The sequence below is a fragment of the Mustelus asterias genome, chromosome 17 (assembly GCF_964213995.1).
Source record: "Mustelus asterias chromosome 17, sMusAst1.hap1.1, whole genome shotgun sequence".
In the NCBI taxonomy this organism is placed as follows: Eukaryota; Metazoa; Chordata; class Chondrichthyes; order Carcharhiniformes; family Triakidae; genus Mustelus; species Mustelus asterias.
The window spans coordinates 8,174,817-8,201,845 of record NC_135817.1 but is presented as its reverse complement, the minus strand read 5'-3'; the positions used below and the strand labels follow the sequence as shown (position 1 = coordinate 8,201,845).

The 27,029-nt window shown below is 43.6% G+C and overlaps 2 protein-coding genes across 3 annotated transcripts in view; both read left to right on the top strand.

Moving 5' to 3' along the window:
* Positions 1–8,496, top strand: part of cog3 (component of oligomeric golgi complex 3) — a 61,744-nt gene extending 53,248 nt beyond the window's left edge. For both annotated transcript variants that reach the window (XM_078232251.1, XM_078232252.1), the window contains 5 exons: positions 1,851–1,985; positions 3,401–3,476; positions 4,312–4,439; positions 5,474–5,572; positions 6,880–8,496. In XM_078232251.1, the coding sequence (XP_078088377.1) occupies positions 1,851–1,985; positions 3,401–3,476; positions 4,312–4,439; positions 5,474–5,572; positions 6,880–6,909 (468 nt within the window). In that variant the 3' untranslated portion in view covers positions 6,910–8,496. The remainder of the gene's footprint in view (positions 1–1,850; positions 1,986–3,400; positions 3,477–4,311; positions 4,440–5,473; positions 5,573–6,879) is intronic.
* The window catches only part of gtf2f2a (general transcription factor IIF, polypeptide 2a), a 315,225-nt gene that overhangs the window by 203,250 nt on the left and 84,946 nt on the right, over positions 1–27,029 (top strand). The window lies entirely within an intron of this gene.

The following is a 27,029-nucleotide window of genomic DNA, read 5'->3' as shown; positions in this document are numbered from 1 at the left end:
GCTACCCTCTGTCTTCTATGACCGAGCTAGTTCTGTATCCACCTTGCCAGCTCACCTCTGATCCCATGCGACTTCACCTTCTGCACCAGTCTGCCATGAGGGACCTTGTCAAAGGCCTTACTGAAGTCCATGTAACAATATCCACTGCCCTACCCTCATCAATCATCTTCGTCACTTCCTTGAAAAACCCGATCAAGTTAGTGAGACACGACCTCCCCTTCACAAAACCATGTTGCCTCTTGCTAATACGTCCACTTATTTCCAAGTGGGAATAAATCCTGTCTCGAAGAATCCTCTCCAATAATTTCCCTATCACTGACATAAGACTCACCGGCCTGTAATTGCCTTGATTATTCTTGCTACCCTTCTTAAACAAAGGAACAACATTGGCTACTCTCCAATCCTCTGGGACCTCCCCTGTCGCCAGTGAGGATACAAAAATTTATTTCAAGGCCCCAGCAATTTCCTCCCTTGCCTCTCAGTATTCTGGGGTATATCCCATCAGGCCTTGGGGATTTGTCCACCTTAATGTTTCTCAAGGACCCAAATACCTCCTTTTTGATCTCAACATGACACACTCTTTCCCAGACTCATCATCCACCTAGTCTTTCTCTTTGGTGAATACTCACACAAAGTACTCGTTTAATACCTCGCCCGTTTCCTCTGGCTCCATGCATAGATTCCCTCCCCTGTCCTTGAGTGGGCCAACCCTCTCCCTGGCTACCCTCTTGCTCTTTTTATGTATAAAAAGGCATGGGATTTTCCTTAATCCTGCTGGCCAATGACTTTTCGTGACCCCTTTTAGCCCTCCTTACTCCTTGCTTAAGTTTCTTTCTACTTTCCTTGTATTCCACGCTTGCTTCGTGTGTTCCCAGCCTCCCAGCTTTAACAAATGCTTCCTTTTTCTCTTTGACTAGGTTCACAATATCTCTCGTTATCCAAGGTTCCCAAAACTTTGCCATACTTATCCTTCATCCTTACAGGAATGTGCTCGTCCTAAATCCCTATCGACTTCGACTTACACTTGAAAGCCTCACACATGCCAGATGTTGATTTGCCCTCAAACATCTGCCCCCAATCTACATTCTTCAGTTCCTGCCGAATATTGTTGTAATTAGCCTTCCCCCAATTTAGCACCTTAACTTGAAGACTACACTTATCTTTATCCATCGGTACCTTAAAGCGTGCTGAATCGTGGTCACTGTTCCCGAACTGCTCCCCTACTGATACATCGACCACCTGGCTGGGCTCATTCCCCAATCCCAGGTCCAGTACGACCCCTTCCCTAGTTGGACTATCTACATACTGTTTCAAGAAGCCCTCCTGGGTGCTCCTTACAAACTCTGCCCCATCCACGCCTCTAGCACTAAGTGAGTCCCAGTCAATATAGGGGAAGTTTAAAATCTCCCACCACAACAACCCTGTTACTTTTACACTTTGCCAAAATCTGCCTACATATCTGTTCCTCTATCTCCCGCTGGCTGTTGGGGGGCCTATAGTAAACCCCCAACATTGTGACTACACCCTTCCTATTCCTGAGCTCTACCCATATTATCTCGCTATTTGAGCCCTCTGAGGTGTGCTCCCGCAGTACAGCTGTGTTATTCTCCTTAACCAGTACTGCAACTCCCCCACCCCTTTTACATCCCCCACTATCCCGCCTGAAACATCTGTATTCTGTTGGAGATGGTCATTGCCTGACATTTGTATGGCACAAATATTACTTGCCACTTATCAGCCCAAATACAACTCTGGTTCTTTGTAAATATTGACTTGAAATTTATGTAAGTATTTGAATAATAGTTATCCATTGCTGTGTGAAATGGATAACTCCTCTTGTCTCTGTTTAGGGGTCTCCAGAGATCAAGGAACACTATATAGATTCAAAGAAGGAAGTAGACCGTAATTTGAAGTCTGCTTGTGAAAAGTTCATTCAGCACCAAACCAAACTCTTTGTGGGGCACCTGGAAGAGTTTATGACCAAAGTAAGGAAGCTGCAGCTTTTTCTTGTGACCTGGTATTTGTAATGCTGGGCGGTGTGTGCTGGTATTGCTGACTGGGATCTTCATTCTTTCACCTATGGGATTAAGCCGAATGTCCAGTATTGGGCTGACCAGTTAGAAAATAAGATTGAAATTTAGCACTCTGCCAAGGCCTTGGTCACTGATAAGGATAATTGTTTGTGGTGTACCAAACCTATATAAGTATCTTTTCCTATATTGGATTACTGTTCATTACATGAGCGTACATAAGAACATAAGAAATAGGAGCAGGAGTAGGCCATCTAGCCCCTCGAGCCTGCCCCGCCATTCAATAAGATCATGGCTGACCTGAAGTGGATCAGTTCCACTTACCCGCCTGATCCCTATAACCCCTAATTCCCTTACCGATTTAAGCATATTCAACGAGGTAGCCTCCACCACTTCTATGTAGCTGCACTGATATTTAATTCTCATGTCATGTTAGACTTTACAGACCCACTTGTTGCCTATTTGAATGGGATTGGTAACTAGATTAGTTTCTTTGTTCTGTTTCTAGCTGTGGGCTGGAGCTAGTTCCATGTTGGAGCATTGTTCCTTCCAGTTCAAAATAACATCAGTTTTTGGGGCATGTTGTGTAATGGCCATTGTACGTTTTTAGGATGTGAGAGAACCTGACCTACCTTGTCCTTAGTTGCCCAACAATAACAGTTCAATACATCTGAGTGGCTCAGGTGTTTGAATCAACCACAGTGTGGGACTGTGGTCATAGCATAGGCCAAATCAGGTAAGGAAAGGTGTGCTCCCGCAGTACAGCTGTGATATTCTCCTTAACCAGTACTGCAACTTCCCCACCCCTTTTACATCCCCCACTATCCCGCCTGAAACATCTGTATTCTGTTGGAGATGGTCATTGCCTGACATTTGCATGGCACAAATATTACTTGCCACTTATCAGCCCAAATATTACTCTGGTTCTTTGTAAATATTGACTTGAAATTTTTGTAAGTATTTGAATAATAGTTATCCATGTAAGGACAACAGGGCTCCTTCCTTAAAAATCAGCTGGGCTTTTCCAACAAATCTGACAACTTAACGGCCTTTTTTACCGACAGCAACTTTTTATTTCCAGAAGTTTTTTTAATAACTGAATTCAAACTCTGAAACTGCCATGGTGGGATTTGAACTCAGATTCTATAAATTATTAGTCTGCATCTCTGGGTTAGTAGTCCAACAAAGTGACCACTACATCACCATACTCAATTCTTGTAAGCAGCTTGTTTACAGATGTAATTCAGCACCAGTTATATTCTTGAGAAGTATTTTTTAAAAAAATGGGATAGTAATTTATCCAGATCTGTCTATAAATTTGTAGCATCCTCCTCCAATCTTCAATAATTAACTAAATTCCTGTTTTATAGGTTTCGGCATTAAAAACCATGGGTCATCAGGGAGGGCCCAAATATAGTCTAGCACAGCAGCCATGGGCACAACCAGGTACGTATGATTCTATTCTGTTTGAAATATGTTTTACTTCAGTTCTGTTTCAAATTGTGTCTTCATTTCTGGTCAGTGTTTTTTAAAAATTATGTTTTAACCAATATTACAGTATCCTGATGAGACAAACTTTTCCCATAGTAAGATGGTGTTCTGAGAGGTAACTTCTCTTATCAAAAGGGAACTTGACATGACTGCAAGATACGCAGCTGTGAAGAGCTGGGATTCTGTCGCCATTCTGAGGAAAGAGGCATTTCCCACTTTTCTTTCTTGTCAGCACCCATATTTTCTGGTGACTACAGTCTGTTAGTTCAATCTAATCGCACCATCAACTATGACAGAGGAACTTGCATTGTGCAGTGCCTTATTAAGTCCTCGGGTCATCCCAAAGTGTTTCCCAATGGTTTATTCCAGAAGTTCAGCCACTGTCTATGTCAATTTTCACTCAGCAATGCCCCTCCATCAGCAAATATAAGAGATGATTGATCAGTCTGTTTTCAGTTGAGGGAAGCGAATCGGGCAGGACACTGGGGGAATCCTGTTTGGAACGGGATCTGACAGTACAGCTCCCTTGCTACTGCACTGCTGTGTTCAAGTTCTGAAAGTGGGGCTTGAAGAGATGTGGCTTCTGCTCCCTGAGCCAAGGTTGACCAGTGCTGCATGAATGGGGCCAGATTGGGATTTGTGTACTGTTGGTGGACATGGTGCATTCTGTAAAAATGCAAAAGCCAGTCTGAAGGAGTTTGCCAGTTGGCTGCCTCACTATGTATGAGTGCAAGGTTTTGTGTTCACAGTGGAGATATTAAAACAATGAATTTTCTCTCTAAATTGTCAGCAAAAATCAATGATGTTGTGGCCTCCACATACAAAACAGTCAAAGTTCAACTGCCCATAACCTTGAGAAGTCTAACCTTGTACTTGTCCAACAAGGACACAGAATTCATCTTGTTCAAACCTGTACGGGTAAGTCATCATCTTTCTTATAAAGTCCTATGATGTACACTGAACCACTCCACTTCAACTGTAAACAAGATCATTGGTCTATACCCACTCTTTGCTGAGTCAGCTGATCTCTGGGTGAAGGGGCTGCCCAGTTAGTTGTCCTCAGTGCCTGTGGATTAGGGAGAAGCAAAACTGAGTCAAAATGTGCGAAATAAAAGTCACTCGTTTCTGACTACCAGTGATCCAAGTGTAATGATGAAAGTGACTTAGCTTAATGACCTTCCAATGAATAATGTGATTTCTTTAAAATCCATATTATAAAAAAATCTTTCGCTGGCTATACTCCGTCTCTTCCGGTGCATCTGATGTCAGATGTTTGAAGTGATTTGAAGTTGGGATAGGGCCGTGTTACTGTTTGAAACTTTGCTTTGCCCAGACTCTGATGAGAGTGGGGAGGGGTACATTTACCCTTGCAGTTATGTTATGTTATTCTGTGTTAGACTTGGTCTATAACACTTAAGTGCCTTGGGTCAGTTGACTGTTAAAGACGTGATATAGATACAAGTTGTTGAAGGCAGATTCAGTCAGGCAAGTGCTCTCTCCAGATTCCTCAGCCTCTCCTTGAACTGAGCCCACCACCATGTGAATGAAATGAAACACCTCAAATTTAAGGTGTTAGAAGCAATCTACTGACAATGTCAAAAAGGTTTGTGGGCACAAACTCCTCTTTGTTCACTGATCACCATTATAACCGTCTGGTTCTAGGCTGCTGCTGCCTTACAATTGGGAAAGTTGAATTATAACTTTACAGAAAAATTTCAGTAAATAATTCTCAATCAACACCTGTAAAATTTGATTTTACCGCAAGCTGTCAAACAATTGACAGGAACCTTGCTTTAATATGGGTCCCAGGTATTTGCACAGTTGCTGTTTTTTCAATGCAGCGAGTCCCAATTAACCATGATACTGGCACATTCCCCAGCTGATACCCAATGATTTCCTGCGATCACTCCTCACAGCCTCTATTCTTCAAAAGTATATTTTTCTCTCTTTAGAGTAACATCCAACAGACATTCCAGAAACTGCATGGAGTATTACAGGAAGATTTCAGTGGCGAAGACCTGCAGATTATAGCTTGCCCCTCCATGGACCAGGTAAGAACTAACTAGGTACAACATGAAGGATAATCAGGTTTGTGTGCTATTTCCCAGGATGACTTTCCCTGGAGTGATGACTTGTTAGCCCCTTTCTAAACAGGATTATGGTGTATTTTCATTTTCCATGCTCCTGGGCACAGAGACTAAATACATAATTTAATTCTATCATTAGTAAACTTGTTCATTTGGAGGACCGTGCCAGTTATTGTCAAATCAGAACTCCCTGGGTTGTTGCTCTGTAAGTATATTTGTTATGGAGCTGTTTTATTTCTGTGGTTCAGTTGTGGGAATTGTGCTAGCTAGTGTCCAGTAGCATTGCTCACGGCTAATCTCTGCTTTGTAACGATGGCAAAGTTAATACCTTGTAATGTACTCTGTGGGCGACTAATAATTACTGGTAGCTTTAAAGCCCTTTGCCAGCAGTGCTGACACATATTTACATTCCTTTAATATTTATCCTGATGCTGCTCTGAAAGGCATTAAATTGCCAGTAAAGTGGTTGGGTTTTGTACCCAGTCGTCATTTAACCCTCCACAAACTACTCCGTACCCCTTGTGATGTTATCAACACCTATAACATGTGGAATTTGGACGCAAGTGGATTCTTGGGGGAAACATTTTAATGCAGATCAGATACAGAAGGTATCTCCTAAAGAAACCAAAATAGCCTTGTGTAATTCTCCCCATCTCCCTAATCGCTGCACGAGAGATGTGTTGGCTTGAGATAAACTTTTTCACACTATATATATTTAATTTGTTTCTAAGATTTGAAGTACAATTACATTGATGGTATAGCACAGATAAAGGCCATTTGGCCCAACAGGACTTGTGCTTCATGTGATACATTTTTATAAGTAATTAATATGAAAGTGACTTGTATTGAGCTGTACTTGCCCCCCTCACGAAACTAAATGGATTGGGGGGGATCTGGCATTGATTTGAAGGTTATTCTTCCAGTGAATTGTAACATCCAGTCAAAGCTCTTGACTTTTAAAACCATCCTTGACGACTTACTTTCCTCGTGTGTATAAGCAATCTGTATCTTAATTCAAAAGCTCCTGACTCCCTTGTTAAATGGGATGTGACCTCTCCAGAATCTTGCTGACTTTTTTCTGGTTCACAGAGTTGCAAGAGTGATCTGAAGTGTAGGCAGCCAATTCTGGAGCAGTTCTCTTAAAATTCAAGGTGATAAATAATTGGACTGTTTTCCTCCTTAATTCAGTGCAGCTTGAACCAGGAACGGGGCAGAAACTTGCAGATCCCTTTCAAAAAGGCCCTAACTTTATCTCCTCCATTTTCTTACAGATAAACCTGTTATTGTCTGCTTCCAATTAGAATCACTGTCACACAGTGGAGAAAAAACCTGGACACGTCTGACATTTAAAACTGGACACCAACTTGACTGGGGAAAAAGACTGAGCGATTTGAAAGGCATTTGGAGTGAAATTCTTGGCTGAAGGGAGTTTCAGAAAACGCTGACTCTAATATGTAGCCACTGCGGAACACTGATGAAGAATTTGACATGACACCCTTTACCTGTTCATCACCTCAAAGCTACAGTCCGGTCTTAAACTGTTAGCTGTTCACAATTTCAGGTAAAAGATGAGCTGACCTTTTGTCAGTTGTTTAATGTCTGACCTGCCTACCAAAGACGCTGCTTCATTACTGAAGAAGCTGGGATTACCTGAAGTAGTTGATCATTTCACATCAGCCAGAGAGATTTTGTTTTGATCGTGTATATGTATTTAATATTTTCTCTACTTGGTATGGGATTGTACATTAAACTGAGGAAATGTGATTGGAATTGGTACAGAAATGGTAATAATTGCAAAGTTATGTAAATGAATGTTGATGTGATATTAAAGGGAGCATTGAAGTATCTTGTACTGGAGCACAGTTTAGAGTGATTCCCCTTTTATCCTTTGTGTAAGCCACACTGTCAGCTATATTTTTAAACCCCATTTTTGTACTCAAGCTGAGGGATGTTAATATTAGAGAAGGGAGCTCTTCTCATTTCAGGTACCCAGTGTCTGTATCCAGGTATTGCTAAGTTGGGTGTAGTGTCAAGCTCTCTCCACTCTAACACCGCAATACCAAGTCTTAGCTCCAAACCACCTCAACAACAGAGGTGGTCCTCTACGTGTGACCCTAACCACTGCCCAGCTTTCTGAATGTCATTGCCAGTTAATGCAGGATTAACGATCTGATCGAGACTGCACAAAGAGTCAGAATAAAGAGGAAGCTCATCAATCTGGGCTGGAGTTAAGTCAAGTCTGGAGACAAGTCCCAGAGATGAAAGACCGATGTCTCAACATGCTGCAAGTTCCCTATCAGCAGTTTTCTCCATAGTGCTGCAGATTGTATTGAGGTGAGATGGAGACGGTGAGATTTCCCAGGGTCTATATTCCAATAAGGGAACTGCAGTGTGCTTGGGTATCTGTGCATTATCTATCCATCTGATTATGAAGCATAGTAAGTACAAGTCACAGTTACAAATACTGTTGTAGCTCTAATAAAGATTGGCTCATAGATGACACACTGTGGGAGTTTACCTTAGTAATGAATTGTACATAAATCACACTTCCATGTATAACCATTTGTATTATAAATATACAACTGAAGCAACCCTCAGTTCTCAAGTCTCAAACTTCATAAAATTGTACTTTGAAGATCCCTTGATAAATGTTTTGACATTATCTACTTTAACATTAACTGACACAAAGCAGACTGTTAAGTGAACATGGATAAATTGGAATAAGGTCAATTTTCTTTGAATCAATTGCATGTCCCTTATCACTGCTGTAAATGATATTGTAAATTGTCTGAGGATTTTATTGCACTGTGATAAAGTTTGATTTAATAAACATATAACTGAGATTAATCCTATAAACTGATCCTGAAATAAAAGCAACAAATTAGTTTGTTTAGTCACTGACAGCAGTGACAGTTTCATTTATCCCATTTTTATTAATGTGGTTTAAATCTTGTGTTCCAATGTTAGTAATTTGTACAAAGAGCCACGCATCAGTCATACTCCATAAGACATAGGAGCAGAATCGACTGCTCCGCCATTCAATTGTGGCTGATATTTTCTCATCCCCATTCTCCTGCCTTTTCCCCATAACCCCTGATCCCCTTATTAATGAGCCGGCCTCCACAGCCTTCTGCGGCAAAAAATTCCACAGATTCACCACTCTCCGGCTGAAGAAATTCCTCCTCGTCTCTGTTTTAAAGGATCGTCCTTTAGCCTAAGGTTGTGCCCTCTGGTTCTTCCCTACTAGTGGAAACATCCTCTCCGTGTCCACTCTATCCAGGAAATGGAATATCAATTGGAAATGATACAATTGTGCGTGCTTGCAATGGGGTGGGATCACAGTCTGGAATCAGTTTCGATGAAATTCAAGTGCTTTGGAATTGCAGTGTCTGTTTTCAGTTTGCTTCAGTGGGTAATTCTACACAATCTGTAGAGACCGGGGTAGGCCTCTGCTCTGAGCTAGCTAATCAAAGGTAGGGCAGTCAGTGAGTAAGATGCTGAGTGTGGTTGGGGTTGATTACTGGAGGACAAGAGTCCTATGTTGCCATGAGTTACTCCTGTAGTGAGGAGTTTAAAAACATCCATAGCTGCTTGAGATGCAGCAGTGATTCTATTCCAGCTATCGTGCAGTTAGGAGCAGGATTCTATACGGTTAAAGTCTATGCATGTTTTGCTTTAGCGGTGGTGGCTAGAAGGTTTAAGTTCTGTTAACACATGTTCTAACAAACGGATTTGTGTTAAAGCAGCTTGCGTTGGAACATGTTATGTAACATTAATGTATATGTTGTGAAATAACAATGATTTTCTCTACAAAATAACGGGAAATGCACGATGTACATAGTTGGTTTCCTCGTATGGAATGAAATGACCTTTTACTACAGTGTATATAATTGGGTGCAGCAGTGCAGTTACTATCAAAGGTATATTTGCATTTTATACTTTAGAACTTTTTAAATTTTGTCTCTTAGTTGATGCTTTCAGTAGTCTGTTCCAGAGACGGTTAGAGATAGCTAACACAAGGACCCCACTTACTGATTCTGATTACATTATTTTTGTTTGCTGATATGTTTTGAAGGGTTTACATATGTAAATTGTATGTACATAATGAGATTAATAATATAAACTTGCTTGCCCCTCCCTTTCTTGATGCAATCTGATAGTTTTAATAAAATGTTTTCAATTAAGTGTGTGGTGTTTTTGAACTCATCTTGCCTCGAAATGCTTGCAGAATGGTCTTAACTGAGACGAATGCAGCACAATGCTGCAGTCAGTAACAGCTTATATTTATATAGGAACCTTAAAAGAAAACATCCCAAATGATTCATTGGAGCCTTGGAAAACCGTCTGGCACAAAGTCACATAAGGAGATAACTTGGTCAGAGAGATTTCATGGAGTGTCTTAAAGGTGGAAAGTGAGGTAGCAAGATGTAGATGGGGAATTCCAGAGTTCTCGGGGCCTAAAGAGATACAGAAATTAGGGATGCTCTGAGCAGTACTAAAATCTGAGGGTTGTGGGGTGGGGGCATGGACAGGTTTGAAAACAAGGATGAGAATTCTAAAATAAAGATGTTGCTTGAAGAGGAGCCAATGTGAGTTAGTGAGCAGAGCTGCAATGGGACTTGGTGCAAGATATGGACAGCAGAATTTTGAATGATTTCAAGTTTACAGAGGGAGGAATGTGGAAGACCAAGCAGGCGTTTGTTAGGTCTAGAGATAATGAAGGCTTGAATGAGTGTTTCAGCAGCACATGAGCTTATGGAGGTGGAAAAAAGATAGGCCCGGAGATGGTGTGAATATACAATTGAAAACTCATCTCAGGGTTAAGACGGCAACAGACTGGTTTAAGCCTGGACTATTGCCAGGATGGAGGCAGTGGCTACAGAAAGGAGCTTGGAGCAGGGACCAAAAACAATGGCTACTCAATGTTTAGTTGGAGGTGATTTCTTCGTATCCAATATTAGATGTTGGATCAGTAATTTGATAATTTAGCAGCTTTGGAATCCTTGAGAGAGAGAGAAGTCACATCAGCCTCTACGAAAACTCATCCTGCACTTTTGGATGATGCAAACAAGGGACATCAGATACATTAGCAATAGGAGAAGGGGCCAAGAACAGACCCTTTGGGGACATGAGAGGAAGAGAAGTCATTACAAATGTTACCCTGGCTATAATTGGGTAGATAAGAATGGACCCAGGCAATAGTAGTCCCACCCAGCTGGGCGATGTTGGAGAAGGACAGTGTGGTTGATCATGTCAAAGCTGCTACTTGAAAGAAATCCAGCCAGGAATTTGGAAGAGTCATATGGGACCAGAGGAAGTAGTGCCTTTTTTTGGAATTTACGTGCTGATTCTGTCAGTATGGTGAACTCCTGCCATTGATTGGGTTCTTGGGAAATCACGAATGCTGAACTTTGCACAGAACATGATTTCCACTTGAGGAAAGATGTTGGAACGGTGAGAGTTTAACATAAGAGTCTAAATCGTGGCTGAGTGAAATGTTGGGATTGCAAACAACGATTTGGTGTTCCTACATGTTAACATGAATAAACTAATTCACAATAGAGGGGGTTGCGAATGACAGGAGTAGGTTTGACTTTCCAGCTTTATTAGGGAATTGAAGACCAATAATGGACATATCCTGTCTAGACAATCAACTTGTCCTGAAATAGTCTATTCAAAGTAAACCCATAGACCAGGCTTTTTGCCCGTGTTTACCACTACGCTGACTGGGAGGAAGATCGTAGACTGCCAAAGTTAGCACAAAAAGGTTCCATTTTAGTCACAGGTGCAACATATAGTACATTTTCTCAAATGATTATATTAAGCAGCAGTGATCATACAGAAATGTAGGCAGCTATGTTGATGTAAAAGGCAGAAAGCGTTGATGCTGGAAATCAAAAATATAAGCAAGAGCAGCTCGGGGAAGGCAGCATCTGTGAGAAGAGGAACATATATAGAACATATAGACCTAATAGAGGTGTACAAAATTATGAAGGGTATAGATAGGGTGAACAGTGGGAAGCTTTTTCCCAGGTTGGAGGTGACGATCATGAGGGGTCACGGGCTCAAGGGGCAAGGTATAACTCAGATATCAGAGGGATGTTTTTTACACAGAGTGGTGGGGGCCTGGAATGCGCTGCCAGGTAGGGTGGTGGAGGCAGACACGCTGGCATCGTTTAAGACTTACCTGGATAGTCACATGAGCATTCTGGGAATGGCGGGATACAAACGAATGGTCTAGTTGGACCAATGAGCGGCACAGGCTTGGAGGGCCGAAGGGCCTGTTTTCCTGTTCTGTACTGTTCTTTGTTCATGTTTCAAATCAATTGGTCTTTCATCAAATCTGAACCTTTGAGATTTAACAGATTTGTATCAAATACAGAGGTAGGTAAAGGACAAAAAAGGGAAGGGCTGTGATGGGGTGAAATGTGAGAGTGATTAAATGACAAAAGGGGTGGTAAAGGGATAAGTAAAGAAACAAAAATGAATCTCGAGTAATTGTAAATGGCAACAGCAGAAATATTATCAGCACTCTGTCACAAAATAGGAGCAATGGTTATGGTCTGAAATTCATGTCCAGAAGGCTTGTCAAGTGCTGCTGTGAAAGAATGGTGCTCAAGCTTGCATTGAGCTTTGTTGGAACGGGTTAGGAGGCAGAAGAAGAATGGAAAATTAAAATGGCATGTGACTACAGGCTCATGGTCATACATGACCATGACAAGAGGGAATCTACTAGCATCCTTTGACATTCGTAGCATTATCATCACTGAATCCCCCACTATCAACATCCTAGGGGTTACCATTGACCAGAAACCGAACTGGACTAGCAGGTCAGAGGCTCGAATCCTGCAATGAGTAACTCACCTTCTAACTGCCCAAAACCTGTCCACCATCTAGAAAGCAGAATACTCTTCACTTGTCTGGATGAGTGCAGCTCCAACAACACTCAAGAAGCTTCACCACCAGCCAGACAAAGCAGCCCACTTGATTGGCATTCCATCCACAAACATTCACTCCCTCCACCAGTGACGCACAGTGGCAGCCGTGTGTACTATCTACAGGCTGCACTGCAGGAACTCACCAAGGCTCCTTAGGCAACACCTTCCAAACACACGACCACTACATCGCGAAGGACAAGGGCAGCAGACACATCGGAACACCACCATCTGGATATTCTCCAAGTCACTCACCATCCTTATTCGGAAATATATCGCCATTCCTTCACTGTCGTTGGGTCAAAATCCTGGAACTCCCTCCCTATCATGCACTGTGGGTGTACCTACACCACATGGACTGCAGAAGTTCAAGGCAGCAGCTCACCACCACCTTCTCAATGGCAATTAGGGATGGGTAATTAATGCTGGCCTAGCCAATGATGCTCACATGCTGTAAATTAATTTTAAAAATCTGGTCATCTGGATGTAGAGGAAACGATATTGTGAACAGCGAATACTGTAGAGTAAATTGAAACAAGTAGGGGTAAATCTCAGTGTCACGTGGAAGCAGTGTTTAGGGCCATGGACAGCATTTAGAAGACAATGCGTATATTCTTGTATGGCATAGAATCATTTACCTCCTTCCCTCGCACTATAGGATGATCGATTTGACATCCTCTACACTTGTGGGAAGGGTTGGGATGTTGAGGGTGATAGTGAAATGGACCAGAGAGCTGTGGAGCTAACAATCCCAGTGACATGTGAGAAGGAAGTGGGGGGGGGGGGGGGGGGGATGTGTTTAGTGGCTTTGCACTGGAGGGGGTGGGGACGATAGAGGACAATACTGAATGTGGTCAATAAGGGGCAGAAGGTGAGGTGGTTCTGGGAGAGAGGAGAAGGGATAAAAGCAGAACTAGGGTAGACACAGTTGAGGACACTGTCAACCATGGCCAACCACACTGGAGGTGAATCCTTGATTGAGGAAAACAGAAGACATATCAAAAACATTGAAAGGGAAGGTGACAGATGGGATGGAGACACTGGGAATGTAGAATAAACTCTATTCTTGACTGTGTTCAAAATATTATGGTGGATTAAATCTGCTCAGTCCCCTCAGTGAGGAATCTGCTTCTGTTACCTTTGTTGGTCATTATTGACCAAAATCGAATTAGATTGAACCCAAATGGTGGGTAAATACACTTAGTTTTCTTCACATCTTCCATGAAGTCACACTCAGAGCAGAGTTGTGCTTTGCCACATCACGTAAAAGCTAACATCCAGTTTCATAATATCCATTTGGTGAGTTATTACTTTTATTCCTAATCAGTAAATTGCTTGCGTCAGGAGCCAGGGGCAGTTGAAGGTTTTTTTTGGTGGCGTATATTTCACTAGATACAGATGTAAGGATTTCTTACTGATGTTACAGGCAGCACAGCTGCCGAGAGGCAGCACATTTTAGGCAAATGCGAGGTGATGCATTTTGGTAGATTGAACCAGGGCAGGACTTACTCAGTTAATGGTAGGTAGGGCATTGGGGAGAGTTACAGAACAAAGAGATCTAGGGGTACAGGTTCATAGCTCCTTGAAAGTGGAGTCACAAGTGGACAGAGTGGTGAAGAAGGCATTCAGCATGCTTGGTTTCATTGGTCAGAACATTGAATACAGGAGTTGGGATGTCTTGTTGAAGTTGTACAAGACATTGGTAAGGCCATACTTGGAATACTGTGTACAGTTTTGGTCACCTTATTATCAAAAGGATATTATTAAACTAGAAAGACTGCAGAAAAGCTTTACTAGGATGCTACAGGGACTTGATGGTTTGAGTTATAAGGAGAGGCTGGATAGACTGGGACTTTTTCCTCTGGAGCATAGGAGGCTGAGGGGGTGATCTTATAGAGGTCTATAAAATAATGAGGGGCATAGATCAGCTTGATAGTCAATATCTTTTCCCAAAGGTAGGGGAGTCTAAAACTAGAGGGTATAGGTTTAAGGTGAGAGGGGAGAGATACAAAAGTGTCCAGAGGGGCATTTTTTCCACACAGAGGGTGGTGAGTGTCTGGAACAAGCTGCCAGAGGCAGTAGTAGAGGCGGGTACAATTTTGTCTTTTAAAAAAACATTTAGACAGTTATATGGGTAAGATGGGTATAGAGTGATATGGTCCAAATGCAGGCAATTGGGACTAGCTTAGGGGTTTAAAGAAAAAAGGGCGGCATGGACAAGTTGGACCGAAGGGCCTGTTTCCATGCTGTAAACGCCTGTGACTCTATGAGCTGCTGCTCTTTGCAGAGCTTAAAACGTTCAGAACCACCCACAATTGTTCATGAGGTGAACAGTAGTTATTGTTGACTGTGTGCAGATAATGGTTAAGATGGTGGTTATGTTACTGGGCTGGTAATTCAGAATCTTAGACTAGTGATCCAGAGACACAAGTTCAAATACACCAAAATTGAAATTTAACTGAGACTGGAATAAAAAGCAAGCATCAGTAATAGTGACCACAAAACTGTCAGATTGTACTAAAATCCATCTGGTTCACTAATGTCCTTCAGGGAAGCAAATCTGCCGTCCTTACCTGGTCTGGTCTACATGTGACTCCAGAGCCACAGCAATGTGGTTGATGATAAACAGCCCTCTGAAATAGCCTGGCAAGCCACTTGGTTATATCAAAACCTCTATGAAGAGGAATAAAACTAAATGGATCACCTGCTGCCATCAACTTATGGACAGCAATGATTAAGGTACACAGTGCCCAGTCAACCCAGCAACGTCCTTCTCACTGATACTTGCAGATTTGTGCCAAAATTGGGAGAGTTGTCCCACAACTAATCAAGCTACAGCCCAACAGTCATATTCACAGTATCATATCTTTCTGCCAATAAAGCAGACTTCTCCATCACCGTCGCTGTGCATGCCCTGTCCCAAGAGCAGGACAAACCCACTAGGCGTGGTAGCACAGTGGTACACAGTTGGGAAGAAGTAAGCACATTACAGAATGTACTCTGGTTGTCCATCACCAAGAGTGGCTTGGTAGCACCACTATTCACTGAGTTGGCCAAGTCCTCAAGGACACAGCTGCCAGACTAGGCAGCTGGTGAGAGAATCATCAAGAGGGCAAAATCTATTTGACCTGATCCTCACCAACCTACCTTGTGTAGACACAGTTCTCAATGAGAACCACCACACGGTCCTTGTCTTCACACTGACTTTACCCTCCATTGTGTCGTGCAGCAATAACATCGTGCTAAACGGGATAGATTCAGGACAGATCTAGCAACTCAAAACTGGGCATTTCTGAGGTGCTGTGAGCCATCAGCAACAGGAGAACTGTATATCACCATAAAGGAACCTCATTGGCCAGAATATCTCTCATTCATCTTCAAGCTTGGGGACATTTCCTGGTCAGTGAGGAGAACTGAACAGCACTGACAGAAGCACCTAAAAATGAGACGTTAACTTGGTGAACTCCACTTACCTGGATGAGTGCAGCTCAGACAACATTCAAGAAGCAGCCCACTTAATTGGCATCCCCTCCACCACCTTAAACATTCATTCCCTCTACCACAATGGTTGCAGTGTGTACCATATTCAAGATGCACTGCAGAAACTTGCTAAGGCTTCTTCGACAGCACTGTTTAAACTCATGACCTGTGCTATCCAGAAGAATTGTTCTAAGGGAACACCACGATCTGCAAGTTCCCCTCACCATCCCGACTTACAACTATATCAATTACTTCTTCATTGTGACCCTGGAACTCCTTCCCCGAATGGATCTATTAATACAATCCAAAGATACCCTGTTTGCTTTTGCTATGTTTCTGCTTTGCTCATGATTCAGTGCTCTGTGTACAATAATACCTAAATCCTTTTCTCAACCACTTTCAGTTCACTTGTTGTAAGTTATGAATATATTGTGTGTTGGTTTTTCCCACTTGCATGGCACTGCACTGGTCCAGGTTAGTAGCATTTCCTGTTGTTTGGTCTAATCCACATTGAAATCACTGTTTTCAGAAGATTGTACATCTACATCCCAAACTGATTGTAACAAATGTGAAAATCTTGTTCAATTCTGACAGTGGGTCTCCCGTTCCCTCTTAGGTTCAGAAATCTACTTCAGGGACTCACAGTCAGGGAGCAGTGAAAAATGCAGCAATCTTACCGGTTACGCTGGGGTACAAAGGGACAATGACATGAATCTCACCGATCACATTCAAGCAGAGGAGAACAGAGCATAAATCTATCCAAGAGTTCATTAGTTATAATTCTCTCCTACAAAGTATGCACAGAGACTACCAGACATATTGAGAAAACATTGACCAATTTACACAGTTTCTGCTGACGCATTGAGTCAACTTTGTGAGATGGAGCTGTTGGCCGGTGGTTGAAATGTCGACATTCTGAAAGTGTGGACTTTCAACGTTTCAATCGCTGAAGGAGTGCCTTAATTCTTTTGCTCGCTATCTTGAGGTATTCCTCTTCCTTCGTGTCGCCTGATTCCAATGCGTGGAAGTGTTCGACGTCTCTCAGCTGTGTTGAAGTGAAAGAGAGAAATGGAGAGAAAGAAAAAGTGGTGAGAATGACTTTAGCCTCAGCACTGTATAAATGATAACGTCCTGCTGTGGATGCAGCGGGGGGAATCAAACTGCCAAGGGGAGCATCAATGGACAGGGAGCACAGCTCACAAACTCAGTCAAGAATGTTGTGGCCCCAGTGCTGACCCTGACTCCAGCTGAACAAGGCTCCAGTCTGCAGTTGTTAAATTCAGTTCACAGATTGAAGAGTGAGACTGAAGTTTGTTCTGCCATTTAAGAAGCAGTAAGTCATTGATGTGAGCTATGGACAGCATATGCAATTCTCAATGCCACCAAAGGTACTAGTCCCTCATATAATACATGCTAAAATTATTTTTAAAGCAGACAATGCTCCAAGTTATTTAACTACAAGGTCAGGAAGGCCCCATCACCAAGACACCTCTGGTCTTCCAACTCTGTGACACTGACCTTCTCTGCTCTGCCTCAGCTCATTTGCTGCTGAAACCCTCATCTATATCTTTGTCACCTCGGGATGTGAACGTTCCAGCACTCTCCTGGTGAGCCTCCCACCCTCTCCGGCTCATCCAGACTCAGCTGTCCACATCCTCACTCATCCCAAATCCTGTTCATTTGTCAACCATTTCCTCGCTCTCATACAGTGGCTCCCAATCAGGCAATGCCCTCAAAATACTCTGTAAGCCCCACCACAACCCTACCACCCTCCGATCTCTGCGCTCCACCACTTCTGGCCTCTCGTTCATCCCCCAATTTCAGTTGCTCCACCACCGGCTGATGTGTAAAAGCAAAATACTGCAGATGCTGGAAATCTGAAATAAATGTAGGAAATGCTGGGAAACCCAGCAGCATCTGTGGAGAGAGAAACAGAGTTAACTTTCCGAGGTCCGATATGACCTCTTCAAGATTGATGCTGCCAGACCTACTCAAGTTTTCCAGGGCTTTCTGTCTTAACTGCCTAAACCTTAAATAGAATTCCCTCCTTCAATCCGTGATTTCATCCTTTAAGATATTAGTTAAAATCTGCCTCCTTAATCTGACTATCTGGCATGGTATTTCTCTCCATGATTCATTGTCAAACGTTGTCTGATAATTCTACTGTGGACTGCTTTGGGACATTCTGGTAAAGCTCTGAGGATAAAAGCAAAAGGGGGAACACTTTCCCCCTTTGCCTCCTCCCTGCTCACCATCCCAGGCCCTAAACACTACTTTCAGGTGAAGCAGTGATTCACTTGCACCTCCTTCAATCTGGTCTACTGCATTCGCTGCTCCCAATGCGGTCTACCCTACATCGAAAGCAGACTGGGTGACCGCTTTGCTGAACACCTTCGGTCCATCCGTAAGCAGGACCCTGACCTTCCTGTCGCTTACCACTTCAACACACCACCCTGCTCTCCTGCCCACATGTCCGTCCTTGGCCTTTTGTAATGTTCCAGCGAACCCCAACGCAAACTACAGGAGCAGCACCTCGTCTTCCAATCGGGCACTTTACAGCCTTCCGGACAGAACATTGAGTTCAACAACTTCAGAGCATGAACTCTCCCCACCACCTTCACCCCATTTCCATTTTATTTCATTTCTTCATTTCATCCCATTTTTATCATCCTTCATTCTCACTTCCATTTTTCTGCTTCTCCATTCTCATTTTCCATCTTGCCCCCACCCCCCTCCGCAATGCCCCCATCAGGGCAACTGCCACATTCCTCAGGCAGTCCCTTAACAGTCTGTACCTCTGTTCCGCCATTCACACATTCTGATCACTTAATGGACACTTTTAACACTTTTCTCAGCCTTCTTCATTATCATTTACATTCCCTTTGCATTACAGCACCCCCGCCACCCCCCACAGAATAAATCTCTTCTCATTTTCTTTGCTCTTAGCTCTGACGAAGGGTCATCCAGACTCGAGATGTTGGCTCTATTCTCTCTCCACAGATACTGTCAGACCTGCTGAGACTTTCCAGCATTTTGTGTTGCTGGTAAAGGTGCTGTTGCATACATATATTGAAGTTTGAACTCATCGATTACCTGATGCATTACATGTTGACCCTGGCACTATTGAGGGAGACTCTGACATATCTGTGGCAACTCAACCAATTCTTTCCACATGTCTTATACCCTCAGCCAACCAATATCGGGTCAACTTGATGAGATACCTCTCCTCATTATAGTTCTCTAAGGTAGGACTATGTTATATAAATTTAAAATCATATTTCCACATTTGAAACCTGTATTAAACAGCATCAGCAATTTTTTCATTTGCGCTCAAAATATTCCCGGCACAAGTCCAATATATCTCAAAGGCCAAATACTGCGGTCTTAAATAAAAACGGAAAATGCTGGAAGTACTCAGCAGGTTGGGCTGCATCGGTGGAGGGAAATCGAATTAACATTTCAGCTCAAGTATCTTTCAACAAAACAAAGCAGACACGCAGTGATTCACTGGAGAATGGAAGATATGCAGTGATTCACTGGGGAATAGCAGACACGCAGTGATTCACTGGGGAATGGCAGACACGCAGTGAATCACTGGGAATAGCAGACATTTTGTGAATCACTGGGGAATAGCAGACATGCAGTAAATCACTGGGGAATAGAAGACACGCAATGATTCACTGGGGAATAGCAGACACGCACTGATTCACTGGGGAATAGCAGACACGCAGTGATTCACTGGGGAATAGTAGACACGCAGTGATTCACTGGGGAATAGCAGACACACAGTGATTCACTGGGGAATAGCAGACATGCAATGATTCACTGGGGAATAGCAGACACGCAGTGATTCACTGGGGGATAGCAGACATGCAGTGAATCACTGGGGGAAAGCTGACATGCAGTGAATCACTGGGGAGTAGCAGACGTTTTGTGAATCACTGGGGAATAGCAGATATGCAGTGAATCACTGGGGAATAGCAGACACGCAGTGATTCACTGGGGAATGGCAGACACACAGTGATTCACTGGGGAATGGCAGACACACAGTGATTCACTGGGGAATAGCAGACATCCTGTGAATCACTGGGGAATAACAGACATGCAGTAAATCATGGGGAATAGCAGACATGCAGTGATTCACTGGGGAATAGCAGACATCCTGTGAATCACTGGGGAATAACAGACATGCAGTAAATCATGGGGAATAGCAGACACTCAGTGATTCACTGGGGAACAGCAGAAACGCAATGAATCACTGGGGAACAGCAGAAACGCAATGAATCACTGGGGAATAGCAGACATGCAGTGAATCAGTGGGGAATAGCAGACATGCAGTGAATCAGTGGGGAATAGCAGACATGCAGTGAATCAGTGGGGAATAGCAGACATGCAGTGAATCAGTGGGGAATAGCAGACATGCAGTAAAACCCAGGGAACGAGTGACATAGAAACATTTCACATGTTAAACACCACCAGACACTTACGACCAGTTTTGCTCCCATGTTAATTCTTACGCCCCTCTTCTTGGTTTTGAAGGTGGTGTAAATCTGGTCCCGAGACACAAATCGGATGGTGATTTGAGAGTTTAGATCCAGCTCTATTGAAATATACGGCGGTGCATGGACATGTTGATTGTAATCCCGCCACAGCCACCGTTTCTTGTTCAGCCCTTGCTTAGTGAAGTGAAATCCACTTAAAGGGTTCACGTTGACCCTGTGGGAAGAGATCAAACACATCTCAGACCCTGTATCACTGTGATTGACATTCAGCTGAAACTGTAATGTTCCTATCCTGCTTTACACCATCCTGTGTCACATTTTATCCAACCCTGTGATACTTCTCAAATCACTCTTCCTGGTCATGTTTTGTTGATATCACCACTATAGTTATAACAGACATGGCACTATGTTGGAAAAAGTGTGACAGGACGTAAATGTGTAAATGGACCTGGATAAGATGCTCTTTCGGAGAGTCAGTGCAGACTTGATGGGCCGAATAGTCTTCAGCACTGGAGGGATTCTATGGATTCTATATCCAAACTGAGGTTGGGTTTTGTCACCGAGAGACATCCCCTACAATAGTTCCTTGGAGAATTCCAGAGGAAGGTTTATCTTTAACCTGTGTCCTACTCTAATTACGTAATTTTTCAATGATTCTTCAGTTCATTCATGCGATGTGGACATCATTTATTGCCACAATTTATTGCCTAGAAGTAACCAGCCTTGTGGTGATGAGCCTCATTCTTAAACTGTTACAAATCTTTGAGGTGTATGTACATCCACAGTGCTAGTTTAGTACCGAGGGAACTGTGTGGGAGGGGCATGGTTTCTTTTTATCCCAGTTTTCATCCTGATTCCTGATCCTTTATCTCACATCTCACTCTCATCATCCACTCACTCCGATGGGAGCACAGTAATACCAAAATGGTCCCAGTGATCTGCCAGGTTGTTCCAGATATGTTGGCATGTTCTGGTTGTCCAAGACCTGTATTTTTCAATCGGGGTGGGGATAAAGTCCAGGCCTCTTTTTGTGAAAAGGCCGGGGACTGGAAGATCCCACCAGCAGCCAATGGTGAGCCACCTCCTCCAGCAGAAAACCCACCGCGGGGGCAGAAAACCAGGAAAAACCTTTCTGGAATGGGTGTAAATATAGAAAGGAACAATCCACGGCATTTGGGTAATTCTTTATTGATAACACTTGGCTGATTGTCTGAGGAGATGGAGGGGAATTTTGAAGAGTATTTTTCTGGGGGTGGGGAGATTGATGTTTAGTCCAGTCATCATGGTGTGGAACAAGCTTGGTGGATCAGTTAGTCTTTTCCTGGTCAGGGATTTTGTCTGTTTATCGTTCTTGGTACTTACAATTCTGGCCTGGGGGGGCAGGAGGGCAAGTAGCTGAGCCAAGACTGCTAAAGTGAAGTCCTACAAACCAAAAGACACTAATCTGCACAGAAATCAGTGAGCCAGACTTTACACCAATCTGAGATCCCTATCCGCTTCAAGAAGATGACCATCATCCTGGTACCAAAGAAAAGCCAGGCACCATGCCTTAACGGCTATTGTCCAGTGGCTCTGGCATCCACCATTATGAAGTGCTTCGAATGGTTGGTCATGGCACGAATCAATTCCGGCCTCTCAGATTGCCTGAATCCATCACAGTTCACCTACCGCCACAACAGATCCACAGCTGATGCCATCTCCCTGGCCCGACACTCAACTCTGGAACACCAGGACAACAAAGACATCTATGTCAGACTCCTATTTATCGACTACAGCTCAGCCTTCAACACCTCCTCCACGATCATCCTCAACACTGATGCCCCACAAGGCTGTGTCCTCAGCCCCTTACTATACTCCTTATACACCCTATGACTGTGTGGCCAAATTCCCCTCCAACTCGATTTTCAAGTTTGCTGACGACACCACTGTAGTTGGTCGAACCTCAAACAATGATGAGACGGAGTACAGGAATGAGATAGAGAATCTGGTGAACTGGTGCGACAACAATAATCTCGCCCTCATTGTCAACAAAATGAAGGAGATTGTCATCGACTTCAGGAAGCATAGTGGGGGACCTGCCCCTGTCTAGATCAATGGGGATGAAGTGGAAATGGTCGAGAGCTTCCTATATTTCTATGTTTCTGGGTGTACAGATCACCAACAACCTGTCCTGGTCCCTCCATGCCGATGCTATAGTTAAGCTCACCAATGCCCCTATTTTCTCAGGAGGCTAAGGAAATATGGCATGTTCGCTACGACTCTCACCAACTTTTACAGATGCACTATAGAAAGCATTTTTTCTGGTTGTATCACAGCATGGTATAGCTTCTGCTCTGTCCAAAACTGCAAAAAACTACTAAGGGTTGTGAATGAAGCCCAGTCCATCACGCAAAACAGCCTCCTATCCATTGACTCTCTCTACACTTCTCGTTGCCTCGGAAAAGCAGCCAGCATAATCAAGGACCCCACGCAACTCGGATATACTCTCTTCCACCTTCTTCTGTCGGGGAAAAAGATACAAAAATCCAAGGTCACATACTAACCAACTCAAGAACAGCTTCTGCCCTGCTGCCATCAGACTTTTGAATGGACCGACCTTGCATTAAGTTGATCTTTCTCTACACCCTAGCTATGTCTGTAACACTACATTTTGCACTCTCTCCTTTCCTTCTCTATGAATGTTATGCTTTGTCTGTATAGCGCGCAAGAAACAATGCTTTTAACTGTATACCAATACATGTGACAATAATAAATCAAATAAAAATCAGGCTTTTCACACTGTCTATGCACAGCTACAGAAAAAGCTAAACCCTCAAAGCAGTGTGAAGGTAGCAGAGATGTAACACGGCTGGAACATGATAACATTTCACGGTCATCCCAGATTACAGCTGTTTCACTCACCAAATCAGTCCATTCAGAAGGTAACAAGTTCCGTGACCATTTGAGCGGAAGAATCCCAGAAGTTTAGCATTCCAATCCACGTCTTGGAAAATAAGGTATATGAACTGACCTCGATGGAAAGCCGTAATCAGAATGGCGATGTTACCCGAGGGATAGCTGGGCAAAGGGTCAAGGAGAATCACGGAACAATGGACGGAAAACAATTAGAAATAATACTAAATTATGTGCCACTAATTTCCTTTCATTAATTCCTTCAGCCCCTCTCTCAACTTCTTAAGTTGCCTCCAGATTGCCAGACTGCCTGTCCAACCTCCAGTGCTGGAACAAAGATTTCCTCCAATTTCTCCAACTAAACATTGGGAAAACCAAAGTCACTGTTTTGCTGTCCCACCACCCTCCTCCAAGCAAGTGTCCAAGGCTGAACCAGACTGCTCACAACTGTGCTGTCACATCTGACCCCCAAGCTGAGCTTCTGAGCAAACCATCTGTGTCATCAGTAAGACCACATATCTCCACCTCTGGAACATTACCCGACCTCACTCTGCCTCATTTCATCTACTGCATCTACCCTCATCCATTTTATTACATCCTATTACACAAAGCACTATTCCAACACACTCCTGGCTGAATTCTAGCTTCTACCGACCATAGACTTGATACCATCCAAAACTCTGCTGTTTGTGCCCTTGTTCACACCCAGTTCTCTTTTCCTTTTACCCTCTGTGCTCCGGGTTAAGCAATGTCTTCATTTTAAAATTCTCATCCTTGTCTTCAAATTGCCTCACCCTCCCTGTCTTTGCAATCTCCTCCAGCCCTGCAACCCTCCTGTGTTTCTCCAGTTTTGGCCCCATGATCATCCCTGATTTAATCACTCCAAGCGCCTTCAATTGCCCGAATCCTAAGTTCCGGAATTCCCTCTCTACATCTCCTCCTCGCTACTTCCCGTCCCTTCCTGAAGACGTTTGATTAAATCTGTCTCTTTAAGTGTTTGGTTATCTGTTGTAACACCTTCTAATAGGGCTCAGCGTGAAACTTTCTTTGACTGTGCTTCTGCAAAGTGACTTTGGTGACTTCGCTGTGTTAAAGGTGCTATATAAATGCAAGTTATTGTTGTTCAGTGGTGAGAAAGACCCTCTTTTAGCTATCATCCAGAAACATTGAGTTAGTACATTCTAGATGGCAGCTGCAAACTCGCAAAATAAAGGTATTTTGCAAATCAGGCCATTAGGGAAATCCAACCCTTCAGTAAAGTAGCCAACCCTCACTGATTGCCCTGCAGTCTCCACAAGCTAATCTCTTAGACACTGATATAGAGCAGAAAAACATACTTTCAAAAAATGTATTTTTGAACATTGTCTATTAGTAACAAAGGTGTTGGCGGCAGGACAAGCGGTTATTTAACATGTCATCAGTGTGGGGTGGGTGGGGGTGTCACATGATGAAACCTCAAGGGGTAAGTCCAACCAGAGTTGGTAACCTTACCAATCATTCATGGCAGCAAACCTCTTTCTCATTCAGCAATTGCTCATTTGATACATGAGAAATAGGAGATCCGTCTCGGGTACGATTCAAGAAACACATGCATTTACATAGCACCTTTCAACTTATAAAAGTATAATGTAGAAAACACAGCATCCAATGTGTGTACAGCAACTTCTCTCCAAGAGCAATACAGCAACTTCTCTCCAAGAGCAATACAGCAACTTCTCTCCAAGAGCAATACAGCAACTTCTCTCCAAGAGCAATACAGCAACTTCTCTCCAAGAGCAATACAGCAACTTCTCTCCAAGATCAATACAGCAACTTCTCACAAAGAGGAAGACAGCAACTTCTCCCCAAGAGCAACACAGCAACATCTCTCAAAGAGGAAGACAGCAACTTATCAAGAGCAATACAGCAATTTCTTTCAAAGAGCAATACAGCAAGGTCTCCACAAGAGCATTACAGCAACTTCTCACAAAGAGTAATACAGCAACTTCACAGAGAGCAACACAGCAACTTCTCTCAAAGAGTAATGCAGCAAATTCTGTTAAAGAGCAATGCAGCAACTTATCTCAAAGGTTAACACAGCAACTTCTCCCAAAGAGCAATAGAGCAAGGTCTCTCAAAGAGCAACACAGCAACTTTTCTCCAAGAGTAATACAGCAAGGTCTCCACAAGAGTATTACAGCAACATCTCTGAAAGAGCAATACAGCAACTTCTGTAGAAAGATAGAAAAGAAAAGGGCTACGATATGATTGTAGCCATGATGTGGAGATGCCGGCGTTGGACTGGGGTAAAGACAGTAAGAAGTCTCACAACACCAGGTTAAAGTCCAACAGGTTTATTTGGCAGCAAAATTGAAGTTCTCAGCCGAGGGCTCAATTTCTGCCCCACCACCAAAATAGACCCCATCAGTCTCGCAGCAGACACAGAGGAATTCATCAGGCGAATGAGGCTGCAGGTGTTCTTCCACAAACCCCAAGAGGTCAACAGCGAACACAATGAGACAGCCAATGAACCGGAACAGCCAACAGAGAGATCCGCAGTGCAGCAACCGAAGAGGAAAGAGTCGAAACTCCTCCGGAAGGCCGCTGCCCTCGACTTGACATGTATGCCCAAGCCGTCAGGAGGGGCGTCAACACCAGATTCATCAGCCACATTCACAAGACGGCCCCGAACATCACCCAAGCACGACGCAACACCATCCGTGCTCTCAAGACCAACCGCAACATTGTCATCAAACCAGCAGACAAAGGAGGGGCCATTGTCATACTGAACAGAATGGATTACTGCAAAGAAGTGTGCCGACAACTGAACAATCAGGAACACTACAGACAGTTACCCATAGATCCGACCAAAGAACACACCCGTCAACTCAACAGACTGATCAAGACCTTTGATCCAGACCTTCAGAGCACCCTCCGTGCTCTCATCCCACGTACTCCCCGCGTTGGAGATCTCTACTGCCTCCCAAAGATACACAAGGCAAACACACCCGGCCGTCCCATTGTATCGGGCAATGGGACTCTGTGCGAGAACCTCTCCGGCTACGTCGAGGGCATCCTGAAACCCATTGTACAAAGAACCCCCAGCTTTTGTCGCGACACTACGGACTTCCTACGGACTCAGCACACATGGAGCAGTTGAACCAGGAGCACTCCTCGTCACAATGGATGTCTCGGCACTCTACACCAGCATCCCCCACGACGATGGCATTGCTGCCACTGCCTCAGTACTCAACGCCGACAACTGCCAGTCTCCAGATGCAATTTTACAACTCACCCGCTTCATCCTGGACCACAATGTCTTTGCCTTCAACAACCAGTTCTTCATCCAGACACACGGAACAGCCATGGGGATCAAATTCGCACCTCAATATGCCAACATCTTCATGCACAGGTTCAAACAAGACCTCTTCACTGCACAGGACCTTCAACCAATGCTATACACTAGATACATCGATGACATTTTCTTCCTTTGGATTCATGGTGAACAATCACTGAAACAACTATACGATGACATCAACAAGTTCCATCTCACCATCAGACTCACCATGGACTACTCTCCGGAATCGGTTGCATTCTTGGACACACGCATCTCCATCAAGGACGGTCACGTCA